We start from the raw sequence: 20,911 nt of genomic DNA, 5'->3' as shown, positions 1-20,911 counted from the left end.
TAAAAATAAATACTTTTCTCATAGGAACGTTTATTGATTTTGCCATTTTCCTCTATTACTGGTGATGTATGATTTAAGTCAAAATATAATTCTAATGACATTTTTGGAATCTGAAGGGCTCTATCGAGGATATTTTTCTCCTGAATCAAATTTGATCTGATTCTTTTAGGGAGCAGGAGGTGGTCCTCTCTCAGGGCCAGTTCAGCCTCTCTTTTCCTAAGACATTTTAATATTAAAGATTAAAAGAGAGTCAGAGTTTAGATACCCAATAGTAAACTTCACCAACGACTTAGAAGGGACAAGCAACACCATGCAGAAAATTAGCATTTCTTTCTGGGCAAGTATGAGTGCCTCTGGCATAGTTTCCTAATTTTGTAGTGGATCCGACTGACTTGGGGTTCTTGGGGACTGCATGAAGAGGAGCTTGCCACCTCCCAGATGGCCTCAGTATTACAACTCAATACAGCTCATCCAGGCAGGCGGATGGGGCAAGGCTAAGGTGGGCGCTCTGCGGCAGCAAACAGGAGTCCAGCCGCCATTAACCTCAGCATCTGGGCAGCTCCATGGAGGCATGACTTCAGCTAAGAGAGTTGCAGTGCCCACCCCTTGCTATCTCATTGGCTACACCTTTTGTAAGAGAGAATTTGTGGCACTCACTACTCTGGTTGTAAGTGCCTTATGCAAATAAGACTCTTAAAGTGACCCCAGCCAGATAGCAGCCCTTAATAATAGATCAGCTTGGGGTCTTGCTTAACTGCCCCCTCCCTCCTTACTTCCTCCATATCACTCTTAATAGTGTCTTTCCTCCCCACCTACCACAAGACATATTTGATTTCTAATTAATCAACGGTCTGGAAAGTATGTGAAAATTCTTCACAAAGGCTCATGCATCCAGGGCACTTCAAAGATGTACATTCTATTATACAGGCTATTATTCTCAAGGCAGCTGAACTTTATGGTACACATATTTTAGGTGCATTTGCGATAAGTCATCTAGAAAGGCCATATAGATCCTGACTGGAGAAAGACTTGTTTTTGTTTATTTACAACAGGGACTGTCCATTACTTTTCTGTCAGTAAACATATGAGGGGCTGGAGCGATAGCACAGCGGGCAGGGCGTTTGCCTTGCACACAGCCAACACGGCCGACCCGAGTTCGATTCCTCCGCCCCTCTGGGAGAGCCCAGCAAGCTACCGAGAGTATCTCGCCCGCACGGCAGAGCTTGGCAAGCTACCCCTGACGCACTCGATATGCCAAACACAGTAACAACGAAGTCTCACAATGGAGACGTTACTGGGCCCGCTCGAGAAAATCGATGAACAATGGGAAGACAGTGACAGTGGACAGTCACAGTGGTAAACATATGAGAGGAGGCTGGGTCTGGTTCCTCATCCCTGAGAGGGTTTCTTTGTAGAGAAACAAACTCCAGGCTGCTCTTTCTCCCATTCTCTAACCTGTTTTTTGGATTTATTCTTGTTCCTGGGTCAAAGATTCTGAACCCTGTACTGATTGCAGCCTCTATTTTCAAGTCAAATCTCTTTTATCAGCTGCTAATTGCTCACAGTTCTCTAGTTAGCAAAGTCAGTTTCTTCCTCTTTTTTTTTTGAGGGTGAGTTATTCCACCTCAGGCCTGCCCAACATTAATTATGTTTTATTAAAAAAAAATAACCATGGCTTTTAATAGGAGAGCACCCCAGTACTATGTGGGGCACTTCCAGAAAAACAAACATAAAATACAAACTATGACTGTTAAGAGTGTGAGCAATAGATAAAAGTCTCCTGCAGTTAAATTTATCTTCCGCAACAGATAGTACGAACGTTCTGTCTTTCAGGGACTCAGTCTCTCAGTCGTCTTTGCTAAACTACCCTTCGTCACTGCTGATGACTTTGAGTCACGCTGCAGGCCCATCCCAAATAGAGGCTGAGCCGCACTCTGCTGGTCTGGCAGGGTTCTGCCAGCCTACATAGACCCACAAAGCAGTGACACACTTAGAGCTGTTTGGTCACCAGGGATAACAGGCCTGAAACGCTTAGGAAGATGAGATAGGAGGAATTTCCTGGGGAGCTGTGGAATTTCTCCCGAAAAAGCAAAGCCTCTCTGCTGAATAGGCTGCAGACTGCATCGATGGCTGACAGGGCGGCTACTACAAATCACAGCCCTGGAGCTGGCCACTAGCCGCTCCCACCAGGACAAATCCGGGTCTCAGGGCAGGCTAAGTTAATCCACTCTTAGCAAGCTCCTCTCCCCTTTATTTTCTTTTTAAATAATGACAATGTGATCTGTACACCCTACCTGAGGACTCAGGGGATTCAAGGATTTGGGTTTTTTTTTTTTTAAATAGCACTTAAATCCTTTTTGACATAATGCGATCCATGGATATGAGAACAAAGACGCTGTAATTCATAATAATGGCATTCAATCAATTTTAAAAAGCATTACTAATGTAGAGCCAAAGGACTTTCCAAGGGAAATGTGCTATGAGTCTATGTTAAAATAATAAATAATTATATATAAATCATTCTATAAGGACCAATAACATGCTCCTTTCCTCCTAACATGTTATACTTTCATAAGATTTGAAGAATGAATTCTGTTCTGTTCAGTCATCTTAATTCAACTGCTGAAACTGAAAAACTGTCTCATATACGGTAGCCTCTACGATTTGACAATGCCTATAAGCGTTGCGTAGCTCAAACGTTTCCCTCCAGCAAGTTTGTTTCTAGGCTGACTCAGGCACAAAGGACACCTCGCTCATCATTGCTGCAAATTTTAAGAGCGTGGCCAGATTCATACCGATGCACAATCTGTCAGGACTTCAGAGAAGGCACAGATGTGTGCTAAATAATTACCGCCAGTTTTAATTAAAACTAGCTTGCAACTTTTAAAGTCCAATTAATGGCTTCATAGTTGTCCTTAATTTTCTCGCTGAATAGCTTCTAATGAAGCATGACAATTTTTAGGAGTACTTTATAAGTTTTGTTTTAGACTGACACTTGTTCTTTTTCAATATTAGAAAGGTCATAAAGTTCCCTCACAAATAGATGACTGAAATGGCAGATGTAATTTTTATAATCTCCAAAATAACATTTTTCACACTTAAGCAGAGATAGTGATTCTATTATTCCTAATATTGTGTAATAGTGTCTTCAGAAGTCTTGACTGAGAAAGCAAATTAAGCAAATAATTATTCATTAGGGCCAGAGAACAATATTTTGCAAAGGTCAAAACCAATTCCTATGATACAAGATATTGTATAACACCCATAACATTGGATATTCCTATTATAAGATATTGCTTGACATGCACAGAGATTTTAAAATAGTTCCTCAATTTCAAGAACTTCTATAATACTGGGAAAACAGCTCCAATGTTCTTTTCACTCATGTTGTTTTGCATAGAGCAAGTAAATGCAGAATACTGACTTCCTTTTAATGGGCTTTGTATCCCTGAGGGTGCTAGTCCTGTTTTGCTTTAGGTTTTATTAGTCCTGAGTGAAGACAATTCTGAGTGAGGTGGAAGGAAGGGCTCTTCTTGGTATGTACACTGAATTTTGTCTTTTAATTTTTTTCTAAAAGGGAAGCATGCATTTGAACAACATAAACAAAATGTATTACCCAAGACAAAATGATGTAACAATGTACATAAGGACCTTTCTTAGGAGCATGCTCTTACATCAAAAACAAAACATGAAAAAGTAAATTGAACTTCTCATTTGGCATCACTATTACTGAAGTAACAATTAGCTACATGCATGTCTGTGAACTGTATTGGGAGAAAAAAAGCTATCCAATAGACCTGTGATAACAGCAATGCATTATCTATTTTGTCAATGATATTTAATAGATTTTATGATTTTACTTTATTTTCACGACTTCACTGACCATATTTGCTATATATATATGTGAATATATTCAATGAGAATAATAATTATAATTAATGCTAGAGTAAAACTTAATTCAATATCATTTAATTCTTCACCTGGACAAGAACTTAAAATAGTGAAAAGACAGAAAACCTGGCTGCAATAAGGGACCTATTATAAAACTAGAGTCAACCCATTATGGGTTTGTACATATATTTGCCTATGAAGTTGTCAAGAGTTGATTTAGAAATAATTTTTATGAGAGATTCGCCGTGCTGGCGCGCTGCCAGGAAGGAAATGCTGGTGGTGCGGCGCGGTTCGCATCGGTGGCCTCTAGGTCAGCCTCCCGCACGTCTTCTCCTGCAGTCCATCTCTCCGGAGGCCCTGGGTTCGGTGAACCGATGGGAGGTGACACCAGATCGCTGGTGGCGGCGGCGGCGGCTCTGTCGCGCCAGGCGGTGCAGCTCACCGGCTTGGCTGCCGCCCGCAGTTCCTACCGCGCCTTCTGCAAGGGGCTCACTCGCACGCTGCTCACCTTGTTCAACCTGGCCTGGCAACTACGCGCCAACTTTCCCTACTTCTACGTCATGACCTCCGTAGTGTTCAACGTCCGCCTGCAGGTACATGTTTAAAGGAAGTAACTTTGGGGGGATTTGGGGGCTTCAGGGCAGGATGGCTGACCTCCACCGGCCCCAGCCCCCGACCCTAGAACAAAATGATCAGTCGTTCGCGTTCATGGACTTGGCCATCCGTTTTTCCATGGACTCATCTTTGAATAGAAACAGATAAACGGCTCAAAATCATTTGCTGAAAGACAGAAACAAAAAGTTTCCAGGGAAATGGATCACGCAAGGGACAGGAAAAAAAATCTAAACATCTGCAACTCTCCACTTGGCCTGATTGACTGAATATAGCTGGAAGTTGTTTCAGGGCTTCTTTGAGCTCTGCTTGGGAGCGCGCCAAAATCTGAAATCTTCAAATCCTTGAAAAGTTTTTGCATCCATTAAAACCAACAAAACCTTGCACAGAGGATATGACTATGGGTCCAGAATGCCCTAAAAGAAAACAATAGTGTGTGTGTGTGAATTAACAACTGAAGTAAAATGAACTAGGTCTAAATGGGAGGAAAATCTCCCAGATTAGAAAAAGACTTAAAGAGATTTCCAGTTGAATGTGATGATTCCAGAAAATATAGCTAAACAGAGTTCCCGCTGTAGATTAATGATCATGATCTGGAAGGCATAACTTGTCGATCCCTTAGAGAAAAAAAAAACAATGGCAAATAGAAACGACCAGGAAAAACAACAAACTGTGCAGTCAGACTTCAAGTATGAAGCAACCTCAGATGTGACCTGGTTCTGAACAATTGCCAGGAAAGAGAATTTGCTTGAACACTTATTGGAATGTGGTTCAAGTCTGCAGTCAGATGAGAAAATCCAGTTACAGTATTCAACTTTGCTATTCTGTGAACAGTGTTTGATCCTTACAAAGGTGATCTTAATTCTGGCTTTCTGGTTGTAGAGTCAACCAGTATCTAGGGAAAGCAAGAGTGGTGTAATCATGGTTCCAAATAGAATGGGAATGTTATTAATCTTTGGCTATGTGCAAGTACAGTCACTAAGGTGGCAGAAAGAGGGGAAGAAATGGAGTGGTAGTGTTAGTCTCATTAACTAGGAAGTCCAGATACAGTCTCTAGTGGAAAAAGCAAGACAGATGTAGGGTTTATGTGTGTATAGTAAACTAGAGAGACAAAGAGAAGAGGTAAAAGTAGTGATACAATGTATGAAGGGTGGGGGAAGGACATAAGGGAGCCTGAACAAAATCTCTCTTGTCATTTAGTTAGGTGAAGCCAACAAAAGCAGATCTTAAAATATGGAGTTATCACTAAACAGACATGGATAAAAGAATTTGCCACCTGGCTGGCGAACTTTGAATTGGGGAGGGTGGGTAGGGATTTATTGCTTTTTACTGCGTACCTTTTTTGTTATATATATATATATATATATATATATTCATGTATCACATTGGTTACAATTAAACTAATTTCTGGAAAAAAAAAGAAATAATTTTTATACATTTTTAAAACTTTCAAGGTTAATCCTGAACTTTTTTCCCACAGAGAAGGTAGCAAGAATCTAATAACTTAGCATGTTTTTAAAGCTACACTTCAATATCACTAATATCTCCATTTATCCTTGTATTTTTTTTTCAGAAGAAACCCAATATAACATTGTGAGAAGTTGTCTCCTGCTGCCCTTGGTTTGGCTGACTCCTTCCCTTTAAGGAGGACAGATGCGCTTCTTTAAAAGTGAGAGATGAGACAGCGGTGTTTATTGCCACAATTTCTGCCACTCAGAAGGAAAAGCACATATTTGCCAAATTCCAAGGCTCCCAGAATTCTCTAAATGCAGCTTTTGCTTAAGTATTCCATCAGGACCAAGAAAAACTGAATTTCATAGTGATAATTAGAATCACCACATAGTGTTCTAACACTATCTACCTGTGGATTCTTTTCTCTTTTACTCTGCCAGCCGCTTGCTTTCCCCACTGCCTTATCAGAAGACATCACCAGCACCTTCCCAAGTGAAGTATTATCTCCCAGAATAAAAACAATGCATTGGCCTGTGGTAGAAATATGCTTTTCCCACTCTTTCACTTTTCTGGGTATCCTTTTTCTTTTTTCTCAAGCTACCGAGAGTATTCGATATGCCAAACACAGTAACAACAAAGTCTCCAATGGAGACGTTACTGGGCCCGCTCGAGCAAATCGACGATCAACGGGTGGGCCTTTACCTTTACCTTTACCTTCAACAAACACTGTCATTAACTGAAGAAAGTCACTAATTTGCATTGTTTTTAGAATTTCAAAAATTCTTAAGTTCTATAATAATAAATCACCTATGCTTTCACTTTTTCTACCAAGTCATTTGTAGCTGTCCCTAATTCAACTAAAGTTAGCTTACCTATTTGTTATAAGCGAATGCCTGGGACAGGCAGTGCAGTGTAAACCTTGAGGGAAAGCAGGCAGGAGAGGGGCCAGGCAACTCGACTTAGCCCCAGAGCTCTCGCACTCAGATATGCCATCTCAAGAAATGCTTCATTTTTTTAGATCTTTCTTTTATTTTATGCTCAAAGTAGAGAACTCAACATTTCTTTCCATCTATGATCCTAAATATGTTGATATTCTGATGCAGTGTATAATGCATGCTACTAAATAACTGGTTTGAGTTGGTAGAACTTTGTAGTGAGCGATGATTAAGGGAGAAGCATTGAAGTAGACTATTCAATACACAGTTCATTACCATGCAGAGCCACAGAACGCTGCCCTTCCGAGGAATACAGTGCATGATGAGAATTCTGTGCCTTTTCTAGAAACTCTTGATGGCAAATGGGTGAAATACATGTTCTCCCAACACGGAAAAAGTACGTATTTACTTATAAGACTGTGGACAAAATGAACAGATTTAACAGTTCTGAGAATAGTCCAATAAATAGATGGTTTCAAAATCTGAAATGCAAATGTGATACTGCAGAAAACTGGATGGTTTATACAGGATCAAACATGCCATTTTAAACAACCCTGCAAGAATCAGCTAGGTAAGAAATGCCCTCTTTGCACTGGCCAATATCATGGTCTGTGTGAGGCCCTGTTTGATCTTTGGAGACACACACACACCAAACAAATAAAATTTAAAAAATAAAAAAACTACCATTGTCCTCTTCTCAAAAAATCACCAAGGATCATAAAATAAAAAGCATATTATAAAATGATCCACTTTATGGCAACTTAAATGAGTCCTGAGGGTATCATTTTGAATGAAATAAGGTAGAGGTAGAAGAACAAATACCAATAATCTTACCCACCTATAGTAGCTAAAGAAACAAATCAAGTGCACAAGCAATGTCAGCTGATAATAACCCTGAGGCTCGGGGTTTACAGACCTGAGGATCCTAGATTGAGGAAAGGATATTCTGATGCGATGGACTAGAAGGAACATTAGGCAATGCTGGGTATGCCAGGCATGCCACATGCTGGCTAAATGAGATAATAGTATGCAGTCCAAACTACAACTGTCAGTTGGGGCGGGGGACTCAGGGATACGCAAGAGGGTGGGAGCACATTGTGGGCAGTATACTGCACAGGAAATTTATACATCCATACCAAACTTAAACTTCACTGGAATCTTATTACCTCAACTACAATTTTAAAAAGATAAGTATAAGTGAACTCAGTTTTTAGAAATGAATTTAAAATTCCCTTATATTTAGATGTTTTTAAATGCTGCAGAATCCAGGAAAAGTAATTTGTCCCTCATCTGGAGCAGAGAATGCAGTTTTGGTTATTTCAAAAGTCAGAGTGTGTGAGAAGAACTAGTTTCCATTTGAGTACATGATTCCTGATGCACTGGAATAGATCTCAGAGATTCAGAGATATTCCCCGCAAGGTGAGATATTTTTCAGCTGTGAGGCCTGACTGTGCAGGTCTACAGAGACAGGTATGTCCACTGACAGCAGCGGTCTATTAATGACTGATCAGTTTGGGCTTCATAACTTTTTTTTAATTTTGTTTTGTTTGGGAGTCACAACAAGCTTGCCTAGCAGACTGCCCACCCAAGTCCAATTTCCAGCACCATATACTATCCTACCAGGAGTGATCCCTCAGCACAGAGCCTGGAGTAAGCCCTGAGCATGGCTGGGTGTGGCCCAGAAACCAAAAAAAATTAAAAAAATTTTTTTTCAGTCAATGAGAACAAAGTTCCCTTTCAAATTATAAAAGAAGGAAAGACACTTTTCAGGTTAATTTCCAAAGGGTATTAAAAATCCATATTAATGAAAATATGGAAAGAATCTTATTCCATGAACCTTTCAACTCCATTTAAAAACATCTATGAAACTATGGCATCTAATTATCACTCCTACACCTCTTTAGGAGTTCAAAGCAATTTACATATCTAACTTACTTTGACAAAGGAAACTCATTTCAGAGGATAAAAGAAACTGAGGCACATAAAAGTTAAGTTTAGTCTACCATGCAATAAATGATAAAAAAATTAAATTGGTATAAGGCAAAGGTGATGATGAGGTTCAGTCATCCTCTTCTTACTCTAAGTTCTGTGTGATCTTGGAAAATTACTTAATGTCTCTGAGCATCAATAGTTTCCTATAAAAATAAATCATCTTCCTCACTGTTCAGGTTCAGAATTAGAACAAATCAACTGTCAGATATCAGAAGCATGGTGAAGGCAGAGCTGGAAATGGGGCAGGAAGAGGATAGAGCTGTGGGTACCACAAGGATGAGAACAAGAGGAAGTAATGGATGGGAGCAACGCCTAAAAGACCATGATGATGTTTTTCGATGAGGGCTGCAGGCTCAGGAACCCCTAAATTAAACACAGATAAAGTCCAGACAACAGTGACTGTGGCAGAGACCCAGAGAAGATCATGGAGACTTGTGAGCTTTCTTCAAATTCTGGGCAAAATGAAGTCTTCCCTACTCATAACTGCTAGAGTACTCCAGTATCAGCGAGCACTCTGTGAGGGTAAGAGGAAGTGGTAAAAGAAATGATGTGTATAACATGGATATGTGAATAATAATAATAATACAAATAATTAAACAGGTAACAGGAAACATTCTTATTTATCACCCCAGTAGCAATTAGAACCAGAATTCTCAGTGTGGAAGAAAGGAGATACCGATGTTATTCTGAAAATGTTATGTAAAATGCACTCGGACCATGAATTTGGATTGTATCAGTATAATCCACCCAAAGTTATTTTATTTTTGCTCACTCTGTTGCAATCAGCATATCTCATAGCTTTATTCTGTTCTTAAATGATGGTTTCCAAGTAAACGAAGCCAGGAGCTCTAGGAGAAGAAAATAAGCATGAATGTTTTAGAGGAGATCATCATTGGTGTTAGGGTCCTACTGAAAGGCTGCAGTAGCAAACACAAAGGGAACAACTGAGATGCAGAAAGATACTGTGAAGCAATGCCTGCCTTCTAAGGAAAGAACAGACCATCATCCTGGAGTATGCACAAGTTTACAGTCAGAGGCGGCCGGAGGAGAACAGAGATGTTGTACTGTGGAAGGTGAGCAACCAGAACCCCTCCTTCCCTACACACCGCATCCTGGAGATACTGGCCCAAAGACCTAGACTATTCAATGATTAGTTATATGCAAAGGAAAGGACAGGGAGAGGGAGAAAGGGAGCACTTATGGACTAACTGTGATGAAAGATATTTTTTTTTAATGCATAAAACCAAACTTTAGGGATGAGTACAAGAGTGAAAAACTAAATAACTCATTTTTAAAGGTACCATATGAAAGTATTTAATCTCAAAAATGCAGTAATTTAGTAGCAGTGTTCAGATTGTTAGTAAGAGTCACAGGAAGGATACACATTCAACTAAGGTACGATCTTGAAGTTGGATGTTTTGTGAATGTGCATGCTTCATAGAATGCCGCCTTGCATGTATGCTTTACCATTCTGAACCTGCTGATAATTAGAATAGGAATAATGTCACTATCCATAAACAAAAATAAAATTCCACCAGACAGTCCAGACTTATGAAGTACCTCCACTCTTCCAGAAAATGAGATGAACTGATTGATCACATACCCCATCTTCAGGGAACTGACAGAGAGAGCTTTGCTTTTGTTCATTTGCCATTTTTTTGCTTAAGTGTATTTAACAAACTACTATTCTTAGGATATGAAACAAGTAAATTCCTCTCAAGATAGGTGTTTAATATTTTAATAGTGAGGTCATGGCTCTGTTTGTTTTATGTATTTTCATTAAATGTTATCTCTTTGGAGTTACAGGAGAACTTTATAAATCAAATGCGTATGATAGTAGTTATACTGGAAGTGAAAAGTAACTTGGATTAACTCTGTCACCAAAGATATTTACATTAAAATAGATAAACAAAACCCTTTTTATGTTACTTCGCATTTCGTAGTACATTTGTTAATCTGTGGATCTTATTGGTAAATACAAAAATCTCTTACTGTAAAGCTGTGGACAAACTAAAAGATGTCCCAGATAAAAGGAAGTGAAGTGATGAAATCTTCATTATACTTCTTCCTCCAATCTTTTGCTCTTGCTGTTTTTCTATGACTATATTATAGTCATAGGAAGTCATTTAAGTATGACTCTGACTGTAGGTAAAGCACTTCCCCAGTGCCTGACCAGGGAAGCATGTGATAGATGGTTTTAATGCAGAAGAAAGGCCTTCCAGTTTGTCCAGAGACAAATTCCAATCTTAATACCAGGCTAAGGATAAAATTTGAAAGGAATAAATTCTTTTTTTCTAAGCTAACAGCAATTAAGTCTTACAATTATTTATAATTTAGGCAATCGAGATTCAGGCAGGCTAATACTAAGATAATCTGAATAACGATTATATTAACCTAATCGATCTGCATTGCTCAATAAAGAATAATAGAGCTCTGAATTTTAAAATCTCTATTAGTCACAAATTTAGAAGGTTAGCCATGTCATGAGTGGAAACACTCTCCTTTGTCCTTTCTGTCTTCAAGTGCTCGATCCTATTATTAGGGTTTAGAGATGCCATTTCCCTTAATTCTGCTCTCACAGGGGTTTAATATGTCATATAATTGCTAAATTATTTGAAAATCCCTTGTCTACTAGATTTTCATTGCAACAATTAAGATCTTGAAATGTAAGAATAGTAAGTATTGAAACTATGCCATTCATCTAAGTATTATTTGCAGTTCTTAATATGCAGAGTACAAATGCATGGATGATAGATTCGGATTTACAATCAGATCCCGGTTTTGTGGAATATTTATTTAATTCCCAGGCATTTTAGTAAACAGGAAAGCAGTAATAGAACTCCTATACTTTTTCTAAATACCATGTTACATGTTGCCAGATTTCTGAACGTTCTATTCATTTAGAAACGTGGGCATGAGGATGGAGAGATAGTGCAGAAATAAGATGCTTGCCTTGTATATAGCAGGTCCTGGTTTTATCACCCCACACTGTATATGGCCCCCAGAGTACTGCCAAGAGTGATCACTCTGCACAGAGCCAAGAGTAGCCTCTGAGCAATGCTAGGTTTGGCCCAGAAACAAAAAAAAATTATTTTAATTATGTGGGCGTAAGTTTTTGAATTCATTTGACCTAGAAGATTCTTAAACCTAAGAACTTAAAGATATTTTTTAATCATTTTATTAATAAATTGCTACATGGAAAGAAATTGGACATTCTGCCCACTCCAGATGAAACCTCCATGGCCACGAGCTTCTGGAAGAAAAATCCAGGTATGCGGGTTGAAGGACTAAGACTTCAGGCCACATGGCAGCAGTGGAGAGGGGCCAGCCCTTCCTGTCTCTGCACCTGCTTGGAGTCCAGGCTGTCATGCCCACAATCTTCCTCAGGGGCTATCTCAGCACATCAAACAGCCATGATCCAGAGACTCCCAGTGAATCTCAAAATGGATTAGCTTCCTACAGAGATGTCTCAGGACTCCAACCATTTACAATTTTAGAATTCCAGAGTTGCACGCAACCTCTCATGATACTCATAATAAGCAATAGAAAATAAATTATCTAGCATCTGCCCCTGGCAGGCAGGCTTGAATGGTGATGGGAAAATTAGAAATAATGGTGGTGGGAAGGTGTAATGGTGTTGGGATTGGTGTTAAAATATTGAATGTTATCAATTAATGTAAACAAACTTATGAAAATAAAATTTAAAAAGAAAAAAAAGAAATTGGACATTATACCCTGTTTCCAGGTTTCAAAGACAATCAAAGCCAGCACTCAATTAGGTCAAGTCTGGAAGCAATGAAGGTGGTCACAAAGAACCTAAGTAACCATCACAAGTATATTTATTTCTATTTTAGTCATCACTGTAATATGAACTCCCAAGATGAACTTTCCCCAAATAACTGTCATTAAACTCCTTCTAAAACCAGATGATGTTAAGACAGAAGTTCAGACTTTTAAAATAATTAAATATAACAAACATTTGGGGGATTTGTTACCATTTCTCTTATAAAGGGAACTTGCAATTTGTCTGCAACTACGAAACAAAATCTGAAATGTAAATTCAATTTTCTGACCCAGGGGTCTATGTCGAATGCTTGACAATACAAAGTTTACTTCTGGATAAACCTAGTGAAGATCTTCTCTACTTCTTGCTACATTCATGCAATCAAATGTATTTGGAGAGTAATTAAACATTTTCCTCCTCCTAACTGTAGTCACAGCATATTTCGCCAATCACAAAGCCATTTATTATGCTATTCCCAGATCCACTGGCACAATCACGTATTAGTGTGTCTACCACTGAGCTTGGTTTCTTCCAATTAGGTGGCCTGGCAGGAGACAAGGGTAAATCAGCATTTCCATTTCCAGATAGCATCCTTAAGCTAAATGTGCTACTCAATTTTTAGCTTAAGCCAGGAGGCTAAAATTGCTGGAAACTTCCTGGAAAATTTTAATTGTGACATTTTAAAATAGATCCATAAGGGAGTAGTTACCCTTTTCTAATCATCTTTGCCACAAAGATTAGAATTTAGCACTTTAAATGCAGAAGCCCCCTGAACTTAGAGAGAGTCTATGGAAATCAAAGTGTCCTAGTTTAAGTTACACTCTCCTCTGGCCAGATCAATTGCTTATGCATTATTGATCTCTCGCATTCCACCATCACAGGAGGTTTTGGCCTGTGATCCTGTTTTCTGGGGTGCAGTGTGAAGAAAGGAGTAGATTTCAGCTACATATTTATAATGAATGATGTTGTGCAAAGGAAGAGGGCAAGAACGATTGTGGCAGGTGGGAGGAGAGCGAGGAGTGGATGTATTGAGTCATTTTGATGTCTGCTATAGATCTTCCTGAAAGAGCAAAGTTATAAATGACACCACTCTCACACTCTGAGCTGCTGCCAACAGAACCATGAACTGAGCTGTCCAGGCTGCAGGGAGTGACTAGCACAGCAGTGGGCAGGGACAGTGACAGGAACTCTGGTGCGGGGACAGGAGGACCTCAGAATCTTAGGAAGAAACCCGACCAATAAGATAGTACTGTAAATGATGCTACTGGAATGAAAAACTGACTGAGAAAAGAATCACCAGATAAATGATAGAACTTTTTTCATCAAACTACATTGACTTATTAACATGTTATGTTTCATATATGACACCCACACAAGAAAAGGCAGGGATGCTATAATGAGTTCAGGATTGAAATATTCACTTTGGAATTCAACAAATAGTAATTCCTCAATTTCAATTTCCTCTTTATGTAACCTATATCAGATCATGTGCCACACTGAATTCAAAGGTCCAGTTATGAAAATGTCTGTGAATACCCTTTGTGATTATTCAAAGGCATGAATCTAACCAAAGGTATAGAGGGTATTAACATACTGGATTTGGATTTCTCTGAAGCTTGTTTTATTAGATAAGTTTTATCTTAAAATACTTTATCTTAAAAATTCTGTGTTTATTGATCTCCAAGCTATTCCTCCACACGATCATATGCAGGTAAAGCAGTGACCAGTACTGAGGTGCCAGGAGGTGATAGAGGTGACGGGGTGGGGGGGTCACGACCCCATGCACTGTGCTGCTGAAATGACTGCGAGTATCTGTTATGGCCTAAATCTGTGTTTCTTTATCATAAATTCCCGTGCCACTCAGTCCAGTCCTTGAAACATGTCTGCTACACCCCTAGGCTCTTCCTCAGAAACCCGAGGTGTCTCCATGTGAATTTGGGTGCAAGTCACAGACCCACCCAGATCCCCTGTTTTCCTCCAGGCTCAACCCCTAGATGCTGCTTCCTACTGCCTCTGAGGACCACCTGGTTTCCTCAGTGGATTTCTGAGTGACATACTGCACTGCTGCAGAACCATTTGCATTGGATGAAGCATCCAGAGACTTGGAAATCAGAGGCACACATTTAAATCCCACTTCTGTTCCTATTAGCTGGTAGAAGCTGGGTAAGCCTGAGCCTGTTTATCAAAACAGAATTAATACTTGCTATCTTGAAAAGCTGTTTTGAAAGTGTGAACACTATCATGTAAAATGTACCAAGAACACTTTGTCTAATTCCAATTGGACTGACACTGTTGCCCCTTCCAGCAGAGGTTGCGGGGGTCAGTCGCAGAGAATAAGACAATCACAAAGACGAACACACACACACACACACACACACACACACACACACACACGGGCTGTCCAGGCTTTGGGGTTGCCTGGGCAGCCACCAGTGGTCTCACAGGCCGGCTATTGATTGAATATGATATCTGTCCCTCCATCCCTCCCCCAACAGTGAATAGCTACATCAGAGGCTGGGGTCTTTTACAGAGCTGTCAAAATGCACCCTTAGAACAGAAAGCCCTGCGATTTCCTATTGGATTCTGTCCATGAAGCCCCTACGTCTAAAAGACCCTGAGCAGTCTTAGTCTAGCTCACCTGTGCATTCACATTTCTGCAGCCCAGGTGGTTTCTATTCTTTATTATATTATTCTTTACTGGGTGCAGCTTTGCAAATCCTTTGTATTCCAACATCTAAACTATCTTACCTAGGGGCATAAGCGCATTCTTGTAGTCTTTTGTTAGAGGGAGGAATTTCCACAACACACATGATATGTACTACATTTTCAGTAAGTGCTGTATTTTGTTATACTTTTGGTTGTTTTTGTTACATTTATTTCTTATACAATGCTTGGTTTTCTGCTTGTTTTCAGTATATTTGTTGTATATTGTCCTATGTCACTCTTGGTACTTCTTGATTTCTCCTTTCTCCACTTGTCGGCAGAATAAAATTCCCCCAAATTTATATCATGTCCAAATCTTAGAATTTTCAAACATGATATGTTAAATGGAAATGCAAATTAAAGGTATACACTGTCAACTGTCCTCCAGTTGTTCATCGATTTGCTCAAGAGGGCTCAGTAACGTTAACGTTTCCATTTTGAAACTTGTTGTTACTGTGTTTGGCATATTGAATACATCACGAGTAGCTGCGCAGGCGAGATACTCTCGGTAGCTTGCTGGGCTCTCTGAGAGGGGCAGAGGAATCAAACCTGGTTCGGCCAAACATCCTACCAATTGTAATTAAATTAAAGGCATGATTTTAATTACAATTAAGTCAACTTCTCCTGAACAGGGATATTTTCTGGACTTATTTAGGAGTTGATGCCATCCAAGGTCCAAGGTAATCAAAGGGGTTCGTAAAAGTAGAGGAGGAAACAGAAGCATGTTTTGCTGTTGACTTTGGGGACGGAGGTAAACATCACAAGAATCATGGACAGTCTCCAGGAAGTAGACAAAGGGAGGTGACCAATTTATCCCTTCCTTCCAAAGAGAAAGTCCACAATCACTTGAGCTATGGGAGACAAGGATGGACAGCCCACAGAAGAGTAAGAGGACACAGGTGATGCTCTTGAAGACACTAACTCTGTGGAGTGGCCTTGCTCTGAAGACATTAAATTTGCTGCGACTGCAAAAAAAAAAAAAAAAGCCTCAAAGCTGCCCGTAGGCGAGTTCAGGGCCCAACGCTGCAGCTACGTGCCCTCATGTCGACTCCCCACCCAGGCTGCCTCCTCACACTCTCCATCAAACTACAGGATGGTGGGGTTGGTGGAGGCCACAGGGCGGTTTCAGCAGCTTCTTGGCTTTAGAAACAGTGGGCCTAATGGATACTGGGGTGCGTTCATCACACACTCAGGGGAGGGAGCTTCCCACTGAGTGCTCTGGGGCCAGACTGCTTTGTTTGGTGGCTCACCTGAGGGGCTGTTGGAAGGGAGCCCTGGGCCACTGAGCACTGAGGGCTGTGCAAGGCGCTGGATCACGCAGAACCTGCACCCAAGCACATGCCACCTCCCCCAGCTTTAACAAGAGAGTTTGCTGAGAGAACACAGATACCAAGGTCAGGTCCAGATGCCCAGGGCAACTTACAAATACCTGCAGAATCTTGGGGCGTGAAGCCCTCTACAATGGCATGGCCATTTGAGGCTCCATCCAAGTTAAGATCTAAAATTCCCTCAAATCTGTTGAGTTGCCCAGAATTTCTGTTGATGTAAAGGGACATGGGTGGTGTTCATTTTCCAAACCCCCTGATTCCCTTGGTAGAGAAACGTAATGGTTTTCTGTACTCAAGTTGGTACTTCAGAGCAAGGTCACTCCTGAAAAGGCACTTGGAAATCACCCAATAGAGCACATGGCTTCTTAGAGCAAACTATAGCACTGGAATATTCCAGAATATCCCTGGCATAGCCCCAGATGCTGCTAACGTGCAAAACTATTAAACAATGATGGTATAATATTAAAACCAGTAGCAAATTCTCAAGAAAAACAATTGAATATCTTAAACAAAAATAGAAATAGTAATAGTTTAACTATGGTATGGTGCAGGAAAAAATAAGACAATTTTGAGTCCATATGGCTATAACCTTAAATCATCACAAAGTAATTAAAACAGGTGAAACCAAAGCAGGTTACAACTACATATAAGCCCAGACCTAATGAGTTGTGGAAAATGCAGTAAACTAAACAAATCATGTAACTATTAATTAATGGGCTATAAAAGACTTCCAGGTGGCTTAAGCAAATAACAATTTTTATCTTATACTTTAGAAGGAAATTTTTGGTAATCATGGGATTATTCTAATGCATTTTAGCTTCTAATTATCTAAAATTTTCATACTTCTGTTTCATTGAAAATGATTATTCTATTTACTTAAAGCATAATTTCTTATTTCCTTATATAAATTATATCAATATTGTTTCGATTATTTTATGCATATCCATTTAAGATATATAACAACATTCATAAATGCTTTAAATCATAGTCATATTCATTTAGGTATGTTATAATATACACCTTAGTCATAAAGATCTTCTCTTGATGCAATGGAATGTTATGATTAGACAATTATTTAGTTTTCATGCTGTGTATACAAGAAAGACTCCTGGTGGTGGCATTTACCTGCAGGGTTTGGTATCTGTAGTGGTAAGAGAATCTCCACCTTAACTCAGATCTGTAGATGTTACAGGGTGGAATGGCTCAAGTATGGCTCAAGAATCCTTGGCACTTAAATACACTTGGTACCATTGCTCTGGGAAATTTTTTGCTTTAAATAAAAAGAGATAATTCACCTATTATTTTTTGGGAAAAAAAAAAACCAGCTCCCGGAGGAGAAGAGTGCAGTCTCCTGCCCCCGCGCCTGGCTATTCCTCGCCGGGGCCCCTTGGAGGGGAGCGGGTTGAGCTTTCCTCCCCGCCCTGACCAGGGCCCCGGCAGCCGAAGACCTCCAGGACCAGCCACCACCATGCTGAGACCACTCTCCGCACACCTGAAGGTACCGGCAGAGAGACAAAGTCACGTGGGTTCCCGGGGCCGAGATCTCCAAGCCTACTTGGATTGGAGTCGAGCATCCTCCACCCAGATCCTCCAAATTCCAGTAGGCGGGGGTCATACCCACCAACTGGCCCCCTGGCGCCGTGTAATCCCATCAGCGTCCAAGACTCTGAGACTATAAAAACCAGCTCCCGGAGGAGAAGAGTGCAGTCTCCTGCCCCCGCGCCTGGCTATTCCTCGCTGGGGCCCCTTCGCGGGGCGCATTCGCCGCTGTGCGACATCTTATTATGACATCTTATTCCTACTTTGACAAACTGGCAGCCTACCGAATGTAGCCTGCCCACACGGCAGAGTCTGGCAAACTCCCCGTGGCGTACCCAATATGCCAAATACCAGTAACAATGATGGGTCTCATTCTCCTAAAGAGCCTTGAATATAACCTCAGGGCCAGGATGAAGGAGACATTACTGGGGCCTGCTCGAGGCAATTGACGAATAACAGGATGATTTGTGATTGTTTGTGATTGCTGTGTATATATATATCAGAAATATCAAGAGAGTTTATCTGAATTTCTCTTCTGGATCTGGTATTATCCTGTCACTATAATGTATATTTATTATATCCCAGTCACAATTCTCCACTGTTAAGTCTTCAAAATTGACTCAACTTTTAAGAATTTCTATTCTTATAGGGGAGACATCCAATAGTTACGAATAATTGAGAAGGGCCAAGCCATAGTATGGCATCGACCATGCACTGTCGGCCCTGGTTTGTCTGTGAATTAAGATGCCCAAGCTGCTTAACTTGGAACCTTTACCCCATTTCCAAAGTCAGCAGCAAAACATCTGTCTGACAATTTCTGTCAGTGGCCCAGAAGTTCCCCTGGCCACAGGAGTGACCCTTAGTGCACAGCCGGCTGTAAGTGCTGCACATCTCCAGGTGTGCCCCAAGAACCAACCCCCCCCCAAAAAAAAACCAAACAAACAACCTTGAATATTACAACATAGTAATGTCAAGTATGCAGTCAAGTATAAAGGGACACAGAGAATGTAATTAAAGGTGACATTATAGGCAAACTTTGGATCGATACAAATTAAGACAGAGATGGAAGGTATCTGCTAAAATAGCACTGTAGCTCTGGCCTCCTGTTGTTCGTTGATTTGCTCAAGTGGGCACCAGTAATGTCTCCATTGTGAGATATGTTACTGTTTTTGGCATATCGAATATGCCACAGGGAGCTTTCCAGGCTCTGCCATGCTGGCGGGATACTCTCGGTAGCTTGCGAGGCTCTCCGAGAGGGACATAGGAATGATCTGCTACAATAGCTGAAAAAAATGTTTTTTTTTCTAATTTTTGTTATTTGGACGCAGGTAAATAATTCACTTTCTATGGTTGATATTACTTATAAATTTAGCAGGCATTTATATCATTTCTGTGATTAATTTTTCTTAAGAGTTCACAAATACCATATTTTTGAGGCATTTTTATCTCTTAATGGAGACAGACAATCATGACAGAGGAAATAACTTCAAGAGAAGAAAACCTACTTTATATGTGAATTCATATATGGATTATAAGTAGAAGAGTCTATTAGCCTTTGGTAAATCTGTTAATGTACTGAAGTGATCTTTGAACCTAAAAACCTTGAGGCAGTGTCATTAAAGTATACAAAGGAAATAATTAAAAATTCAAGAGGGCCAAAGGGGAGGAAGGCAGCCAGAACTCAGCCACGAAGAAAAAGAGATGGAGGCTGAGAAGTTGTGGGGTGCAGCCTCGAGGAAGCAGCCAGGGGGACAGTTAGGAGAAGACTTTCATGTTAAAAATTCAGTGTATGCCTGAAACTCTATCATTTTACAGTCTTGTAAATCATGGTGCATAATTACAAACATGAAGAAAGGGGAAGGGGCTGAGAGAAAAGGTCAGAGAAAATGGAAAGATAAGAGATCCAGGCATTCTACAGCCGAAGGAAAAATGCCATTTCCAATTACTTGTTGAATAGGATACAGACCTGGCTCAGTGTGACTTCCTGTCTCCTTAACTGAGCACTATGCATCTGGTCCTCCACTGCCTAACTTGAAAGAAAGCAAAGGTGTTTCTAGTTTACCATAAGCTCTGCTCCTTGACATTCTATGAACTAGATTCTTCTTTATTCCTCCAAAGCAACTTTTCTCAGCTGAGACCCCTGGGGTTCCTATGGGTCCTCAGAAGAGTTTGGGGTCTCATAGGAAAACTGCATAAATGGGAGGCCACAGCTGGAGCGAGAGGCTAACCAGTGGGGCAGGGGTCTCTCAGAAGGAAAAAGGTGGGAAGGAGCCCTAAGCTGGCAGTGGCTGGGAACTACCACTAGACTGGAAGCGCTGCCACCCTTAGTACGTCTCTTTATCCAGCATGCTGCTCATGTGTTAATCCGTAATAACTCCCTTGATTCAGTGTGACGTGGCTCGCAAACCCAGGTGCTTGGGAAGCACCTTCTCTTCTTCCCCTGCCTCTGCCAGGCAGTTCCCCACTTGCCTCTCTGTAACTGCTCACATTAACTGTCTTGCTGAAGAAAAGAAAATCTCTGCTTTTCCCATCTCACTCACTTTGATGGGAAAAAAACCCAATTAACCTATTTCCCCTTTTACTCTTCACTAGAAAAGAGGTCATAAATCAGATACATTATCACAAATTCACAAAGGGCCCCTAGCTAACCTCTCCCTCAATTTTCTTTCTTGCCC

General features: G+C 40.5%; 2 protein-coding genes across 5 annotated transcripts in view; one reads left to right on the top strand and one right to left on the bottom strand.

The window, feature by feature from the left end:
- CNTN5 (contactin 5) overlaps positions 1-20,911 on the bottom strand; it is an 863,350-nt gene that overhangs the window by 334,897 nt on the left and 507,542 nt on the right. The gene's annotated exons all lie outside the window — the stretch shown is intronic.
- LOC130024133 (small integral membrane protein 10-like protein 2A) lies at positions 4,266-4,496 on the top strand. The gene has a single exon (XM_056114786.1). The coding sequence runs from the start codon at positions 4,266-4,268 to the stop codon at positions 4,494-4,496; it is 231 nt and encodes a 76-aa protein (XP_055970761.1).

The sequence above is a fragment of the Sorex fumeus genome, unplaced genomic scaffold (assembly GCF_029834395.1).
Source record: "Sorex fumeus unplaced genomic scaffold, SorFum_2.1 ptg000028l, whole genome shotgun sequence".
NCBI lineage: Eukaryota > Metazoa > Chordata > Mammalia > Eulipotyphla > Soricidae > Sorex > Sorex fumeus.
The sequence above is the reverse complement of the archived record's forward strand: the minus strand, read 5'-3'. Positions and strand labels throughout refer to the sequence as shown.